Below are 18,658 nucleotides of genomic sequence, written 5' to 3'. Positions count from 1 at the left end.
AGCAGTGTAGTGCAATAATTCCTGTCCTGTCCTGGACACAGTTTGTGCTATATAAAGTAATGTTCATATCTCCACCCAACACTGATTTGCAGCATTACTAATGAAATTACCTTACATGCCTGGCTTTACATTTTTCTGTGAATTTTGACAAGCTCACACTTTTCATTGTATCACTCGTGTGTAATATGTTGTAGTATTTCAGTCAGCGGCTCATCTTTGGAGCTCGTGTGGCTTTAAACCATCTCCAGGAGATTCTGAAAGATACATAAAAGTGGCATATTCATGCTTGTCATTTCATGAGACACTATGGGTTCTTCAAAAGGTCTTTACCCAAGGTCACAGCGACTCGTTGCTTTAATAATTCACAAAAAAATGTTCAAATACTGCAAATTCTTTGTTTCTGTGAGTGTTATGCACTGAGAGCTGGAAAAAAAAGCAAATTAATTGCCCACATGCTGTGATTATTGCATTTATTGGCTTGGATGTGCAAACTCATCCCCAAGCTTTTATTTTTGCCAATAATCTTAATATTAGACATAAATACGCACTGCTTACACCACACGTTCACCATGTAAAGCTTGCACACATATAACGATGATATGCCAGTGTTTTTTATTTGTATCTTATTTCTTTGGACTCAGCACGCCGATAAATCTGTCAATGTAGGTTTGAAGAAGGATAAATAATTTTCTAAAAATAAGCCCTGTAGCTTCTGGTGACAGATGCTGGAGTAAACAGTCCAATTAGCCGGGCTGGAGATTTAAGGAAGCTGACTGGTGTATCTGGGACTGAATATGAAATAACAGAGCCATGTTCATTATGACAAAGGAATAAATCAATGAGGGAGCAGAATATGGATCAGACTGTGGATGAACAGACACTAGTTAGTTGGATTTATTGTTTTCATGCTGGTTTTAACTGAATTTGTCGCATAAATATAATAAAAAACATGTAAAGCGTCGCCCATTTGCTTGCCCTTTCGTCATTTGAGCAATGTGTCTCATTGGAGAAACATCATATCAGTTTTGGCTCATTGGTTTAACCCATTTTTGGCTAAACACAGGTTCGACCCTCATAAATCATTCTAAAAATACAGGTTCGTGGCTGAGGTCAAAGGTCATGACCAGCAGTGCTGGGAGATCATTGTTAAGTTCTGATTGATTGATGATGTGTCACGCAGCGGCACCTGTTTCCACAATGAAATCAACATATTATCTGCTCCGTTCCCTGATCATTTTCATTTCAGATACGCTGAGTACGAGGTGTCACCATTACCCCTGACTACACCACGAAAATCTCAGTTTGCTTTGCCAAGAGTGAGAGTGTTTGTTAATGTGTTAATGCGTAAGAGAGTCAGCGTGTGAAGGTCTCTGGCATCAGAGAAGGTGTCGAAATTATTTCTTTGATGTATGAGCTCTGGGAGCTTGAGGCAGACAGCCTGATATTACATTATCAAAGCCAGTTCTTGACCACAGCCATTAGAAAATGGAATTTATGTGAAATCGTACGTGTGCTTTAAACATATTAGCAACGATTTGTTTTCCATTTCATCTTCTGAGCCATCTGCTTCTTTTATTTGCGTAAAATATCAAAGGCATGATCCTTTAATCTGTAAAATAGGCTTCATTTTCAGCTGGAGCCAATGGAAATAATTTTTTATTGTTTTTTTAAGGATACTGCCACTGAGGTATACATCTGCTTTCTGGTGCGTGGGGTTGGACTGAGATAGGACTGTGCAGTCAGCCACACGATCACAGCCGTGATCAAACAAGAATGATATATTTCTTTGTAATAAATAAATGTGTATGTGCTGAAACCACACACGCACGCACACAGATACAACCCAATCAGGCACAGTGTTGAAAAAAGATAAATATGCGGGAGTATGGGCTGGATGAAAGGCAGAATTTGAAAGCTTCACATTTTTCTTTTTCTTGTCTCTTTTCTTTTTTTTAATTATTTTACCTTGAGGTTGAAGAAATAAAGGAGGACTGCAGGCTGTAACAAATGAGGCTAGACTGTTGTATCATCTAGCCATTCATTTTTTTAACTGCTTATCTAACTTGGCAGCTGACATAAATACAGGGTGCACTCTGGACAGGTTGCATGTCCATCACAGGGCTAACACAGAGAGACAGACAGTCACACACTCTCACAGTGACACCTACAGCCTATTTTGAATCACCAATTAACCTAACAAGCATGTCTTTGCACTGTGGGAGGAAACTACACCACAGGAAACACATGCAGGGCGAGGGAGAAGATGTGAGGCAACGGTGCTTATCACTGCATCATTAAGATCAAAAGAATTACTCTCCTCCTTTGTGAGGTTGAGGTTAATGTAAAGCAAATAGCACATGTAATAATTAAAAAAGAAATGTTGATTCAGTGGAAGGTGTTTGATAAATGGGAATCTTCTTATTCTACACTTACCATTCACTTTGTTAAGAATGCCTGAATTCTTCACAGATTCATCAACGTGCTCATGTTCCTGTTTTTAGGATGAGTGGCACTCTGTGTGGTCTTCTGCTGCTGTGGCCAATCTGTTTTCAAGGTTCTTAGTACTAGGCATTCAGAGATGCTCTTCTGCATATCTTGGTCGCGATCAACAGCTTCTGAAATACTCAGACCCATACCATTTAAATCAGCTTTCTTCCTCATTCTGATTGAGTTTCTGCCATGTACCTGGCTGATTAGATTTTTTTTTTTTGCATTAACAAGCAGCTGGAAAGGATATACCAAATAAAGTGTGTATGTGGTATGTCCTTTGTGGTAAAAATGGAAACATTTTCCCTGATGACTGCACTAGAATAGAAGTTTTATAACCAAAATTATGACTCAAAGTTACATTTTGAAGCCTCAACTATATTTGCCGAGGACCTGGGGGAGTAGTCAGCTAATGCTAGTCCTAGCGAGCTAGCTCATTTAGCAATGCACATCTATATTTTAACATTCACTAGCAAAAACCCAAACCTACAACAACATGTACTAGAAAATTTAAGACCCAACTGCTTAGGGGGAGATTACTAGGTTGTGGATGCAGATACAGGATGAGTATAAGGTTTATCTCTGATTTAAAGCTGAGGCTTTTTAACATGAGCTCCTATAGCAGCGGTCCCCAACCTTTTTTGCAACATGGACCGCTTTATGTCCGACAATATTTTCACAGACCTACCTTTGATAATTACAACAAAAGGAAAACAGTACTGGCACAAAAAAAAAGAAGATGTATTCATAACAAACGGGAAAAGACAAGGAGAAACTGAGTTAATGATAAAAACGATTAAAAAAACCCCAATAAAAAACCTGAAAACCACAAATTTCACACCCAAGTCTCAACTCAAACGACTCACAGTCCGTGGCCCGGGGGCTGGGGGCCGCTGGCCTATAGTGACTGGTTTTATTTTGAAGCCAGCCTTGGATAACCACTGAATAAATTCAGTACATTTTTTCAGCAAGTGGCCTGTTGATCTGTATGCAACCTGTCTGCATTAGACAACCATTTGGAAGGAAACTCAATACTGTCTAGATTACATTTTAATGTTGTTGATAACATAATGGATTTGACAATGTGCATACAATTCTTGTGGGAAATGTAAGCCTAACCAAAAATGTTTAGAGATGCAAGCAACAGCAAACCACCTTTGTTTAAGGAGAAATCTGACATGTAAGTTTGAGAAATTAGTCAAATATCTTGTTTGATTTTCTTTGAACGCTACACATCATGTTCACATGATGTCAAATTCACATGAATCATGTTGTCTAATTCACATGACTCAAACATGATTCATGTGAACATGAGCTGTTGAAAACACTACCAAATGTAACAGTGCATCTTTGCAATACATAGAATGAAATGCACTTCGATTGCAAATAGAAAACGATTATTTTTAAACAAAAAATGATGATGGTTTATATACCAATTTTTTACACACACACACACGCAAACACATGCATCATATAAAAAGGTGTATATTTATTTATTGCCAATGTTACACACTTTCATCCTTACCAGAGTAAAAATACTCACTGTAATAACAACAAAGTAGCTATAAATGCAGATGGAAAGGAGGTAAAATTTAAATACTGTTTTGTGAAAAAGAGATGGCCACACATCTGTTGGTGAAAAACAGAAACAAAGCAGAAACATTTTGGCCCATTTTGTATACTGGCGTTTCTTCCACTTCTTCTCTTTGCACCGAGCTATTATTTAGCTTTTTTTTTTTCCAGAGGGCTAATCAATGATTACCCAAAAGGCAGGAAACATGTTTTACAATTGGCTCCACAACTGCTGCTTCCCATTTGAATAAGGCTGTAAACAACATCTTGTGGTGTATAATCATCTCTTCACATCCTGTAGGATGATTGTCTGGCTCTTTAGACTCAAATGATTGAGTGAGCCTCTGGGAAACTGTAAACTTGTAGTTATTTAGTTATTTGATTCCTCTTTATTATTTATCTCTTATTAATTGACTGAATTAAACATATCTAACAACCTATACTTACACAATCATGCTGTCCCAGTAGCTACAGGATTTTAAATCATTATATTTTGTTAACCTTTTGTATTCTTCCGGCAGGCATTTAAGCTGACATCCATCAGTCTAATAAACATGTTTGACTCATATCATCTAAATAGTCTGAATAACAAGCTCCCAGAAATAATTATTCAATTAATTTCTCAGCTGAAAAATCATGACACACTAGGGTGTGTATAATCTCCCCCAAACATGATAATATCTCTCATTAACTCACTTCAGCTATGTTATTTATGCATGCAGAGATTTCATATTTCACTTTCAAAATAAGAAGCCTGTAGGCAACACTGTAGAAGCAGGGAAGGTTACACTGTGTTATGAGTTCAGCTAAAACCTTTGCTGGGTGAAATGTGCCAAATTTTTCAGCCTTTATTAGCATTAGATGAAAGTCTGCTGCTACAATGGGTTCATTCTCATCAATCCCGACCTTTACATTGTCATTATTAAGACGATCACCGTGATGAGCTAATTTGGAGCTGTAGTTTGACATTTTGGGAAATACCCAGATTGGCTTTCTTGTCAAGAGCTACATGAAGAGACTGCCTCTCTGCTTAATTTACCAGACTTAGAGAGACAAAGAGGGCTATCAGCTAGCCAGCATGTCTCAAAGTGTTAGGCTAGGCTAGCTAGCCTCATAAATTATCCCTGAGGATTTCCTGACATCATTAACACTCTGCAAGTGTCAGAGGAATTTATTACAAAGGCGGTTTCATGTCCCGCAACACAGCAACAATTACAAAAAAACATACCACCGTATCTTTTATAGTACAATAAATCCAGCTGTGTCAGCTGGGGTTTCTTTTTTGAAGTCTTAAGTGTTATTTATGCACAACAGATCACACGCCTCTGAAAGGAATATTAAGCATCTTCATTAATCGCGAGTAGCTATGAATCTGGGAGAACCGTGGCAATCACATTAGTTCATAAACACTGAAGACAAGAAAGACGCCTACAAGTTCCCGTGGGAGAGCTCCCAATTAACACGCGAGCTTTCTCCCCGACGTGTCGGCTGGTTCAAGTATGTGAAGCGATGGAAAGACGGGGAAAGAGAGAGAGAGTGTACTCAAATGTATCCAAGAAGGATGTGCATTATTTTCTAATAGGGAAATTAATGCAGCAAGGACACTGAATGGAGGCTTTTCTTTAGAATAACAATAACTTTGTTGGGCACCATAGACTGTAACAGTACTGCAAAAGTCTTCAGTCAGCTTCCATTTTAATATTTTACTTCTAAGGAGCCAGGCTTAATTAAGTAATTATTTAAAAAAAATAGTCATGAGCAAACTTTTTCTTGGGACATTGGCTGCTTTTTCACTAATGTATGTGCTGTGTATAAATTGAAATACAGTATATAAGGCACAAAGTTTATACAATTCTAAAGAGTTTGAAAGCCAGTATTTCATATGACCATCTTTATTCTTCAATACAGTCTGAACTCTCTTAGGCAAGCTTTGTTGGGATTTCTTATAGTCTTCAGGAATAGTTCTCCAGGCTTCTTGAAGGACATTTGAAGCTCTACTTTGGATTTTTGCTGCTTTTTCTTTTGTTCCCTTTTAAGATGTTCACATGCTGCTTCAGTAATGTGGAGGTCTGTCCACTGTGCAATTTTCTATCCAGGTATCGATGAAGACATGCACGGTCCCCAGATGACTCAGCGATCATCTCTTTTGTGCCACCAGTGAAATCTCTCATCAACAACTCAGTGAGTGTCAGCATAACTAGAATGCTAAACGCAATAGTTGTACCTACCAATCAAATATCAACATTGTAGCAATGCTGGACCTACATGCGGGTTTGTTATAGTGTGGCTAATGTATGCTGAAGACATCCAGAAGCAGGTTTTTCATACTGAACATGAGTAAATCTAATTAGTTGTAGCTTGTGAGTGTTAAAGCAACGAGCCAGAAGTGGAGGAGGTGATACATCACTATCTGTTACTCTGTCACAACTGCAAATGCACGCAATTACTGCAACATTATTTTAGATTAGAGTATTCTATTCAAGTCTATTCAAAAGCTAAAAATCTTTATTTTACTAGTAATGCTGATTATTTGGTATGCAACATCGACTGATGTGTTTGATAAGGAAAAAAGAGGGGCTGATCAAAGTGTTTAGTCTTGTTTGTCTAGTGAAAAGCAGCCCATTGTCTTTTCTTCATTTGCCTGTATCTCGTCAACAGCAGCTCTGCTTCTGTTTTGCTTCACAAAGACTGTCAAACCTAACTATAGGCAGATCCAGTCTGATGCAGCAGTTTCCCTCCAGCCTCCTTGAAATGTTCAGGAGGCTGGCATTTCTTTTGTGTTATCTCAGGCGAGGTTTTTTCTCCTTTTATTATAACAGAGGAAAACTGATCCCAGCTTGATCTCTCTGTTGTCCCCGCAGACATTTAGACTTCCTTAGCATGTCTATGGTCTATATTTTATTTAAGCAGCGAAGGCTCCTCTAAAGGGGAAGAGGTGTTTGTTCCCTCCTTGGAGCAGAAAACTGAAATTAATCCTGCCCCTCAGGAGCTTACTTACTGAATTAGGAGGACTGCAAATTAAGCTTGCTGTGTACCGAGGAGAGTATCAGTCTTTCAAATGTAATAGACATGGGCTGCATGAAACTCTGCGACGTGGTCTATTTTATACAGCTTTTTTTATTCACTGAAGAAACCCTGTTTATTAAACAATCAGATTAAATATGAGAATTAAAGAACTGGTTCATTACTGTTCCAAAGCATTTCTACGATCACACACAAGATTATTTGCTGTTGCTAGAAAAGATCCCCCAGCACAACAACTGAGTAAGATTTTGCACTTGAGCTCCACTTGTCGCTCACCTTGGTGATTGTGGCTCCTCAGTGGTTTGAGGGACTACTTGTACTCCCACTGTTCAACACTCTGCTCACAATGGGTGACGTTATTGGAGCAGACAGCAGCCTTTTCAGCGCTGTCAAACAAAGAAAGGGCACCGCTACTGTGGGGTTGCCTCTGAAGCAGCGAGGGCAGCTGCGTGGACTTCTGGGGAAAAGCAGACTACAAAATAAAACTGCACCCCAAGACAAAGACAAGCAACAGATAAAAGACTTGCTCACATAGCAGTGTAGCTTTCCTTTGCTTGCAGTTGTTTGCAATATATATACACTGCTCCAGGTAGATAAATTTTCCAGTCTTTCTGAAGATTTGCACATCAAAAACTGCTTATAATAATTAGTCTGTTGCCTACAAACAAATTATTTGTCTGCTGAAATTTGAGATGTCAGAAATGTGGAACTCTACTGATTAGTTTTCCCAGCGCGTTATATGTTAAAGCGTTTATCGACTAGAAATGAGCTGAGACGGTAAATAACTGTGTAATTTCAATCAGTGATCCAGAATAACAGAGCAAACATTCATTTATATGAAAATGTGGATTACGCCTTTGAAGAAGTCGCTGTTTAATAGAATTTACACGCATGGATCCAAAACGGAGTGAAAAATAGTCATAGTTAATTGTTTTTGTTGCTTTGCATGCCTTGGAGACCAGGATGAAGTTGTCGCTCAGTCGTAAACTATCAAGCATCATAACAAAAACACGAACAAATGTTCGCACAGTGTAATCCCACCCCCACTCCACCTTCTGAAGATCCAGGACGACTCGACAAGCCGAGGTGCTAATGTATTCCAGTTTGAAGCACGCACAGGCACATTGTGTGCGCTGATGTGACATTAATGACGGAAACAGAACTGTCGAGTTGCACCCACACACGCATTTCTGAGGCCCTCTGGGATATTTTGTAACTACCGAGTGTCTTGCTGTGGTGAGTAAAGTGCTGCAGGCTGGATTTCCAAGGGACCCCTCAAAGGGCTCATTTTGTTTAGAAAGTGATGCTGACAGGGCAGAGCGAGCACGACTGACATATTGTCAGTTTCCTTCAGTCAGATGGAACCTCATGTTTATAATCAGACGCATCAACAGCTTGTGAGGATTTGTGCTTGGAAAACTGGAGAGACAAAATGAAGTTAATGGGTTTATATGTCAATTTTAAAAAAGAGAGAAAATAACGTCAGTTTTAAAAATATTCAAAATGCCACAGTAAATAGGTTTTGAAACAGAAAAGTCATTTTAAAACTAAAAAAACGTTAAAGACATTAAAGTGACACAAATATGCAGATACATAAAAAGCAAAAGGAATACAAATAAAATCAGTCAAAGATTGGGGCGGGCAGCTAGCAGGGCAACAAAGGGATGGTAACCAGAAGGTAAAAGCCTCATAATACATTCAAAAGCAAGTCTACAGGAGTTAGCTTTTTAAAAGTGATTTAGAGGATGTCACTGACTCTGCAAGCCCGAACTACTCAGGCGGGTCATTTCAAAGCTGAGGGGCCCTGGTGGCAAAAGCACGGTCACCTTTCTATTTAAATCTCAACTTTGAAACAGCCAAAAGGGCCCCACTTTAAAGGCTGCGAGCAGACTCACATGGGGACAATAGTTCTGTTATGTAGCTTAGGGCCAGACCCAGGCGAGCTTTAAAAGAGATTAAAATCTTCAATTCTAAAAAGTTCAGGACGCCAGTGGAAAGAAACTTGCACATGGGTGAGGTAATGATGTCTGCTAAAAGCACAAAGAAGACAAGCTGCTGAGGTTTTGTTTTAGACATGGTACTGATTTACTGTTGGCAAAACCGGGTATCTTTTTTTTGTTAATATGTAATGTAAATAATGATCTATTGATTAACTTTACATATTTTGGTCTGCTGTTAGTTCATTAGTTAAAATACTAGCATCTAAAAATGAGACATTTTGAAGAAAATGCTACTTTGTATCAAACAGAGCCAGGCCAGAGCTCACTCGGATATTGATTTGTGTTTATCAATGTTCAGATCAATCTGGGGAGAGTGCACATTTATTCCAGTCTGAAGAGACCATGGATTTAAAATGACGGGCAAACACAGGAAGCAACAGAATTTCTGACCTTTTTAGTCGCAAGTTTATTGCTCATCAGTAGGATCCCATTAAAATATGAAGCACCTTCACTGTAGGAACTTCATGAACCTGAAATAATCTAAGAAGGTGCTATCAAGTGAAACATTTTTCCTTTATTATGACTTTTTATACTGGCAGATATGAGTTTTCTAATGAAGGCACTGCCATATTAATGTGTGCCGCACTCATGCAGTGGACTGTAAAAACAAAGACCCACCCAAGTATTGTTTATTTCATGTCTCGTTTCAGAGGCATGCTGTCATCAGGAGCACATCCATTCAATTGTAGCTGTAGCCAGCCTTCCTTTGGGGCATCCCACTGTTGCGATGCCTGCATGGATATATCATAACTCATGCATCGCTTCAGTTTTGGTAGCTCAACCTGAAACATGCTTGAAATTTGATTCAAGCAACACATCCTCTGTTCATCTGAGGCCAGATTATGTCATCTACAGCCTGCGCTCCTTTGTTTGAACTGATGAGGATCATCGGTGGTATAAGTCCAAAAGCAAATCTTAACCAAATGTTTAATTCCTGGATGCACAGGGCAAGATTTGAGGCCAAACACATGTGTAATCATGTGAAATCAAACACATGCTCGTAGGGCAAATCCCTAAATAAGACAGCGGACTGACACATGGGTCCGTCCCTCACTTAACTGATGCACAATGGAGAGTGTCAGCATCACCGGCGGGGCGTAAAGTAAGCTGACAGACAGGTCACATCAGGAGGCAGTCGTGGTGTCAGCTCGCTGAGCGCTGTTCAACATGTCTCCTCCTGTGACTGACAACTGCCCCCAATTAACCTCCAACTCAAATACAGACAGAAACCACATATATGTACACCTGCTCTCCTTCTCATTCACTCGCTGCCTCACACATATCCATACACACACCGACGTAGCGCGCAGTCTCTAGGCGTGTGTCAGCTGTGGAGCTTCGTCTTTATTCATACGGCACTAATTGACCTTGTTTTCAGGGGCAGATACGCAGCTCATCCTCTGCAAACAAAAGCAGTGTTTTCTTGCTGCACAGTCATCTAAATTACTGCAGGGCAATAAATGAACAAACAAATAAATCGACCCCCTGAGGCTCATCCGTGTTTGCTTTTTCGATAAATGTTCAGTTCACTAAATTATTCAAGTTAACCCACGAAGAGCAGAACATTGATTTATTTTATTTTTTACTTTCACTAAGCGGAAGCAAAAGGAGTCTCCTACCAAACGTTGCTCTGGGTCCCTCTAGTGTGGCAACAGAGTGAGTAGAAAAGCCTGTGGAGTGTCTTCTCTCATCTAATCAGTTCAAACCGAACTGAGACCTCGTAACTGATTGGTATCGCTGAGTAATCGCAATTTCCATTACAAGCAAAAAAGGCAGTTTGGTTTATTGACATTATATTGTGAGAATTTTTTAACATTGTGGAATTACAGTTCACTTGTATCACGTAAAATATGAATATTCTGAATAATTTTAGATCTCCACCGATAATTTTGATTGATAAAAGCTATTAAGAGGAACATCCTTGGCACTAAATGGGAATTTATGCTCATATTAGACTCATTACAATTATATAGAGCATTTTTAAAATTCTGGTTCACTATTTTTTCACTATATTATATCTACACCTGTAAAGGTGCTTTGAAGATGAGTGGAACAAATTCAGAAATTCATCATGACATAAAAGTAGTCATCAGTACTTTTCAAACCAAGTATATCACTGTGACATTTTGAGTCATTTTGAAGCCTCAGCATTAACGTCTTAATGCTGACATAAAAAAAATAAATGGCCTGTATTTGTATAGCGCTTTACTAGTCCCCTAAGGACCCCAAAGCGCTTTACACATCCAGTCATCCACACACACATTCACACACGTCTTTTTTTGTTGGAGCCAGAGTGAACCATAATTGCACAAGAGGCAGGGCTCTAGAGTGCGACCAATTTGGTCGCAAATGCGACCAAATTTCTCCATGGTGCGACTAATAAAAAATACTTGGTTGCACCGGTGCGACCAAGTAAAAAAAATACTTGGTCGCACCGGTGCAACCAAGTATTTTCTCGGAAAAAAAGTTTCAGCAACCCTGAAAGTCTCCGTGTGTTCAACAACAGGCACACATTATGCCCATGTCGTGTTCTAAACCAATCAGAGATACTCAGAGGCGGGGACCTCTGTGATTGGCCGTGGTCCAGATATTCCTGCAGACCTACTTGTGTTTACGTTTGAAAGTGCGGGCAGATAGAGAAGGGTGAGTAGCCCAGGTCAGAAGTGTATGAAGTTGGTATTGAGAAAATATGAAAAGAACAATTGATAACTTTTTCGTTAAGTTAAGGCCTGATCAGTCCAAAATTCTGAGCCAGCGCTCTGACACGGAGCCATCAACCTCTCCGTTTTTGTCAAACACTGGTCCGGAGACGGCATCAGAAAATGAGCCACATACGATCGACTCCCAGCCGGAGTCCACTGAAAGTAAAAGTGAGAAAATGTATAGATTTCGAATCGAGTGGCTTGACCAGTTTCCCTGGCTAAGATACAGCCAAGCTGACAATATGATGCACTGCATTTATTGTCGCGAGTGTGGAAAGACCATGGCCGGCAACACAGCATTTGTCACTGGTGCTAATACGTTTCGAATTGAAACGCTGAAAAAGCATACAGCATCGAGAAGACACATTATATGCCGCGATAAATGCTCTGCCAAAATGTCCCCGCTCCCCACTGCCTTTCAGCGGCAGGCAGGAGTAAACGGGTCATCGGAGGAGGCCGAGATGATCATTAAGTTTAACATCGCCTACAATATTGCAAAAGAAGAAGTTCCGTTTACGAAGTTCAAGTCAGAAATAACTCTTCACAGGAAAAATGGCTTGGACATAAACCCCACATACAGCAATGATGTTGCGTGCGCCCAGTTTATAGGCGTAATCGCTGACACACTGAAAAAAAAGACGTCAGTGGAAATTGCGAACAGTACATACATGGCCTTCCTGATCGATGGAGACACAGACATCGCCACAAAAGAATGTGTCATTGTGTACACTCGTATCTTGCAAAAAGGAAGACCAGCGAATATACTGATTGGACACATTGAGGTCCAGCATGCCCATGCCCAAGGTAAGCCATGTCATGTCACGTAGCCTATGTATATGATTAATAATATTACGTCGTGTTACTGAATTAACCATATCTAGCATGTTCTTATCATTGAAAATTAAACATAGCAATAATACATGAATATAGAAACTCAAACTGAAAAAGACTGCATTGTAAACTCTTGATCTGATAAGTAAATGGTATTTTTTTTTAATTTGTTTAGGAATTTATGCTGCCTCAAAGAAAGCATTTGCTGCTCTTGGGGACCAGTGCAGTAACTGGTTGGATAAAATCATTGCTATGGGGGCTGATGGAGCTGCTGTTAATTTGGGCAGCAAAGGGGGTGTCAAGTTAATCATTTTGAAAGGTTGTTAGTTAATCATTTACAAATAAAAAAAAACGTGAACATGTAAAACTGCGGTGTTAAGTAATGCAGTTTAAAAATTTGGGTACGCCTAACTTTTGTGCTTGTACGCCTAAATTTTGTGCTGGTGCGCCTAAATTTTATTTTTAGGCGCACCAGTGCAACCATGGCAAAAAGTTAGTCTAGAGCCCTGAGAGGTGCAAGTAATGTGCTAACACTAGCAAGTTTTGGTAGCAAAGTCCACCCATAAACTGTATATTGGTGTTTCCAGCCTCTTGGGGCCCTAGGCAAAATTCACAGGATTCCCCTCCAGCCACTATCACCACCAACAACATTCCTATTAAAGGAGAAGTAAAACACCACTCTTGTTGTCCTTGGGTGTTTTTTTTTTTAAAGAACAGAATCATGGACACCACTGGGGACAGGATTAAGTGGATTAAGTGGGGTCAGCTCTAGTCTGTTCATGCTGGGCCTGCCCACTGCAAATTTTGCACAATGACACTGGTGTAGTTTAAATTTTGTTTTAAAACTGTGTTGCAGACTGGACGGTCTGTTAAAGTATTTTAAAGGATAGATGCTCCAAAGTCATCAGCATCACAAACACAGCGAGAGGTCAGGTTTTGTGAGTCGGGTGAAAGCTCTGTCTGCCTGTTTCAGCATGTGTCAGTCAATATAGCTATGACACTAGCTAACACTGTAATTAAGTTTAAATTGATAAAAAAAAAGAGACTATTATGTTCTTTTTCTTGCTGTAGAGTTGGGCGTTTTAACATAGGAGTTAATGGGACCACGTGGCCATTTGAGGGACTGCAGTTTCAAGCACTTAACCTGTTTGCGTTCATTTATTTAGGACATGTGAAGCCACAGCGGACGGCGCGTCCCTCTGGGTGATCCAATCTACCACCAGCCGAGAGCAAATTCATTTTAAATGTAGGCTACACGGCCTTTGATCAGCCAGCAGAGGGAAGCACATCAATGCTTCACTGGGATACATTTCCTGTGTTTTTAGGAGTCCAGCTCTAACGCCTGCATGCTGTCGGGCGATATGGAGAAACGACAGCAGATGAAGGACGACCTGCAGCGGTGCATAGACGCACACAAAGGCGAGCTGCACAGTCTGAGTAGAGACATTTGGAGCAATCCTGAAGTCGCCGGTAACGAGAAACATGCGCACGACCGGCTTGTCCGCTTCTTTTCTCAGGACCAGACATGGACGGTCCAAAGTCACTACAAACTTCCGACCGCGTTCAGGGCCAGCTGGGGTCCAGTTGGTGGAGGGGTGGGAGACCCAGTGTTGAACGTGGGGTTCCTGTGCGAGTATGACGCCCTCCCAGGTATTGGCCACGCGTGCGGGCACAACCTGATAGCAGAGGTGGGCGCTGCGGCCGCTGTGGGGCTGAAGGCTGCTTTAGAGAACCAGACCGAGCTCCCGGTGCCTGTGAAGGTAGCTGTCGCCGGGTTTAACGGACTTAAACAAGTCACACCATGAAAACCGAGTGCGACACACTGTGAAGCTGAAAAAAATCCCAAGCACTCCTTTAAATCCCCAGCTCTGTTTGCTGTGACTCAACAAGTGCAACAAATGTAATATGATGTGAATAATTAGTCTCATTTTTTATTTTTTCAATAATAGGAAATAAACTTCTATCTTTAGAATATGTTATGATTAAATGTCATAAAGTGGTCTCGTGTAGGGGGGTGGATTTGTTACTCCAGTCTTTATTTAAAAGCGTTTCTGTTTTGATGAAAACTCACATCTACTAAAAAAGAAACTAACATTCCAGTGAGCAGACCTGACATTAAAATATTCTTTTACTCTTTATTATAGATAACTGTTCTGGGAACTCCTGCCGAGGAGGCGTTAGGAGGAAAGATTGAGCTAATCAATGCCGGGGCCTTTGCTGATATTGATCTTGTCTTCATGGCTCATCCAGCTCAGCAGGATGCTTCGTTTCACCCTTGCATCATAATCGAAGAGTGAGTTCTTCTTCACTGCTTCATTTCAAATTCTTTTACTTCTCTCTTAATCTCTCACAACGAACACCTAACCTTCACATTTCTTCGGGAACTCTTAACCGACCGTGCTGATGTTACACAGGATGTTAGTGAAGTACTATGGGAAGGCGTCTCATGCAGCTGCATACCCTTGGGAGGGAGTGAATGCCCTGGATGCGGCCGTCCTGGCCTATAACAACATCTCTGTACTCAGACAGCAGCTCAAACCAGACTGGAGGATTCATGGTGAGGAAAAGCTGTGGTAGGGTCACTTAAAGCTTCAGACTTTAGTGTCGACCTTGGAGAAAACGAGCATCTCATCTTTGATCCATCCTAGGAGGAGACACAAATCCCGGAAGGAAAATAAAACCCTCCTCTTTTCAGTGCCGTCAGGTGCCTCCTTATCCTTTACTTCCTCATAGTTTATTAGTTCATCTAGCCGATAGCTAGCTCATCATTATCTGTCTGTCCATTCACATTCACAGGAACTGGTATGCCTCCTTCAGTAGGGGTCAGAACTTTCATACAATGATCACCTGATAGGTCTTCAACTAAATTTTGTTTGTTGTTTGTTTGTCGTTTTAAAGGTGTTTTTCCATTTTCATACGATAACCTCCATGCACACTGCTTATAATTTCACCAAGTTCTCCTAGAATCATTAATATGGTTTATACTATCACATGCTGATGTGTTCACATGCATTATATTGACTATATGCATATTATATCATGCATAGTACTAAGTTACATATACTTTACAGCTGCAGGAGGTTCTCTGCTGTAGAAACACATGCCATGAAGCTCCCAGCATACAGTTTTTGTACTGATCTTAATGCCAGAAGAGGTTTGCACCCTGCTGTGTAGCTCTATGTGGTCTAACACTTCATGGCTCAGCTGCTGTGGTTTCTGCACGTTTCCACTTTGCAATAATACTTCTTAAATTTGATTGTGACATATCTAAGAGGGAAAAAACTTCACAGACTGACTTGGTGCATCCTGTTACAGCACAATACCCAAATTCAGTGGGGTCTTTGGAACAAACCATTCTAAAACAATTGTTGGTCTTTGACGTGCCAGTGGATTTTAATACTCATTAGTTTGTGCAGTGCAGTCCCCCAAAGACAAGGCAACTTATGATTTTCTTTCTGTATCACACACTTCACAGTATCCTGTGAAGTGTGATTGATCATGAGCCGGGTGAGCTGCTGAATTATTGACGTTCTGATTTTGTCTTTGCTACAGGCATCATCAAACACAGAGGAGAGAAGCCCAACATTATCCCGGCATACACTGAATTAGAGTTTTATTTGCGCGTCCCGTTGCTCAAAGACCTATGTGACCTGAAGGCTAAAGCTGAAGCTTGCTTCAGGGCAGCTGCCGGAGCAACCGGTTGCCAAGTATGTTTATGTAAAAGCGTCTTCAGTTTGCTTTCCTGTATGTTGGAGACATGTAGAAGCAGTCTATGTTGATACAGCAGTGCTAGAGAGTACTGCTGTTATATAACAATCCCCCTTTTTACCACATCTCCATAATTACTGTCCAAGTGCTGAACTTGTGTTACATAATTCATGATTATCTTCAGGCTCCTTTTCTCCTTCGTCTGCATGTGCTTCAGGCAGTTTACATTACTATGCATGCATGGCCTTATGTGCTGTTAAACATGACAGGCCAAATGTGCTATGGTCTTACATTTACTTGCATTTAGGTGGAGATCACCTTCCCAACCCCTACCTACTATAACATTCTACCTAATGCCACACTGGCAAGCATGTATGAAAGCAATGGAAAAGCTTTGGGAATTCACTTTCCAGAGCAGACAGCCAGCTTCTGCGGTAAGCATAAATGACAATATTATAAATCACTTCTGTCCCTGCTCTGTGCAAAAGAACTGTATATGACAAAATGTCTAACAGCAGAACTGTGATTTAGTGTTTTTTCAGCATTGTTGTTCACTGAATCGACACTGAACCACTATCACAGTGAATTCTAATCACCTGGCAGGTTCTACAGACTTTGGCAACGTGTCATTCATAGTCCCTGGTATTCATCCGTTTTTCTACATCTGCACTGATGCATTAAATCATACGGAGGAATACACCGAAGCAGCAGGTATTTTGGCACGTGGCTTTTGTGAACTGATGTTTTATAATTAAACCGAATCAGACTGTGATAAGGGAAATTTAGCCATCATCTCTTTCATGTTTACTCTGTGCTTTATATTTCTTACTCTGCCAGGAGCTGAAAAGGCCCAGTTGTACACCCTGAGGACAGCCAAGGCCCTGTCTATGACAGCTGTGGATGTAGTGTGCTGTCCTGATCTGCTTAAGAAAGTGAGAGACGACTTTAGACTGGCCAAACTGAAACAGAAGTGACTGGAAGGCAGTGATTGTCATGGTCCTGGGTCCTTTTGACCCAGCGTTTTATGTTTTCTATTAGTGTGATTGTTGGTTCTGTTCTTCCTCTGTTTAGTGTTTACTCTGTCCTGCCCGTGTGTTCCTGTATTAAGTCCGCGTTTCTTAGTCTGTGTCCTTGCATGTGTAAGTTCCTGTTTTATTGTGAAGGTCTGCGTCTTATGTGAGTGTTTTCAGTTCGCCTCCCTAGTCTCGTCACGTTAATCACTCCCAGCTGTGTCCCTCACCTGTGTGTAATCTCCCTGTGTTCTCTGAGTGTTTTTAAGTCGTGTCTTCTGTCTTAGTCGTTGCTGGTTCGTCTGTGTTGTTCCCCTCCATGTTCTCGTGTATTCTCCCTGCATCTCTGTTTCTCGACTCAAGGTTTCAGGTTTGTTTTTGCGTAGCTTTTCCCAGTTTAGTTCATTCTTAGGTTTTGGTTTTCTTCCTCCTTGTCCCTGTTTGTTTCACCCTTTTGTTAATAAAGCTCGCTCACAACTTAAGCAGTCTGCATCTTGGGTCCGTTTTATATTCTCACACGGCCTGCCTCGGCACCCCGTGACAGTGATAGAACTCCCTCGTGACACTGAAATTAGAAATACATCTAGGAGAAATTATAAGGTTTAAATAACAACAAGTAGGCACTTTATATTTTTTTGCTAAAGATCCTTGAGCGTAAGAGAAAAACCCCACAACAATCAGATGGTCCCCTATGTCCAGGCACTTGGTGACAGTGAGAAGGAGAAACTCCGTTTTAACAGGAAGAAACCTCCAGAAGACTCAATATCAGGGAGGAGCAGAATCAAAACTGGGAGAGAGAAAAGAGACCAAACTGAAAGCAAACGATAGAAAGAAAAAAGAAATGTAATCGCATGCTGTAGTGCATCATTGGAACTCCTCCAGCAGCTTCGGTTCCACAGAAGAGAGGCCTGAAAGCTGAAGACTGCCTCCCATTCTACATTTAAAACTCTATGAACCACAAGTCTCTGGTAGGACAATATGGTACTATGACTTCTTTAAGATATGAAGGACTTTGCATGTGAGGAGAGGGATTTTAAATTCAATCGTGAGTTTAACAGGGAACACATGAAGGCATCTAATATCTTTCTAGTCTGTGGTAATGGACAACATGAATTTACTGATGATGAGTTTGGCATACACTCACAGTTTTACACCACAAACCTCTAAATAAATCAACCCTAAATGTATTACTCTATCCACGGGTAGCCCTATTGTACTTGATTGCATCATCATACTACCTCTCTCTCAGTCATTGAGATTTCTAGGCGTACTTTCATCAGCTACACAGCTTGATAAAAAATCTTGGCTCTTAAGAGTGGGCCCA

At 40.6% G+C, this 18,658-nt stretch overlaps 1 protein-coding gene across 1 annotated transcript; it reads left to right on the top strand.

The window, feature by feature from the left end:
* Nucleotides 1-13,823: 13,823 nt before the first annotated feature.
* LOC146552443 (peptidase M20 domain-containing protein 2-like) lies at nucleotides 13,824-17,816 on the top strand. The gene is made up of 7 exons (XM_085257894.1): nucleotides 13,824-14,376; nucleotides 14,761-14,909; nucleotides 15,031-15,173; nucleotides 16,169-16,323; nucleotides 16,632-16,758; nucleotides 16,928-17,035; nucleotides 17,162-17,816. Exons 1-7 carry the CDS (start codon nucleotides 13,963-13,965, stop codon nucleotides 17,296-17,298), a joined length of 1,233 nt encoding a protein of 410 aa, XP_085114020.1. The 5' UTR covers nucleotides 13,824-13,962; the 3' UTR covers nucleotides 17,299-17,816.
* The last annotated feature ends 842 nt before the right edge of the window (nucleotides 17,817-18,658 follow it).

Source organism: Mchenga conophoros, linkage group LG19 (assembly GCF_057382185.1).
Source record: "Mchenga conophoros isolate Kocher_MC1m ecotype Shallow Benthic linkage group LG19, M_conophoros_male_GT1.1, whole genome shotgun sequence".
NCBI classification, from domain to species: domain Eukaryota; kingdom Metazoa; phylum Chordata; class Actinopteri; order Cichliformes; family Cichlidae; genus Mchenga; species Mchenga conophoros.
This window is presented reverse-complemented; position numbering and strand designations above follow the sequence as displayed.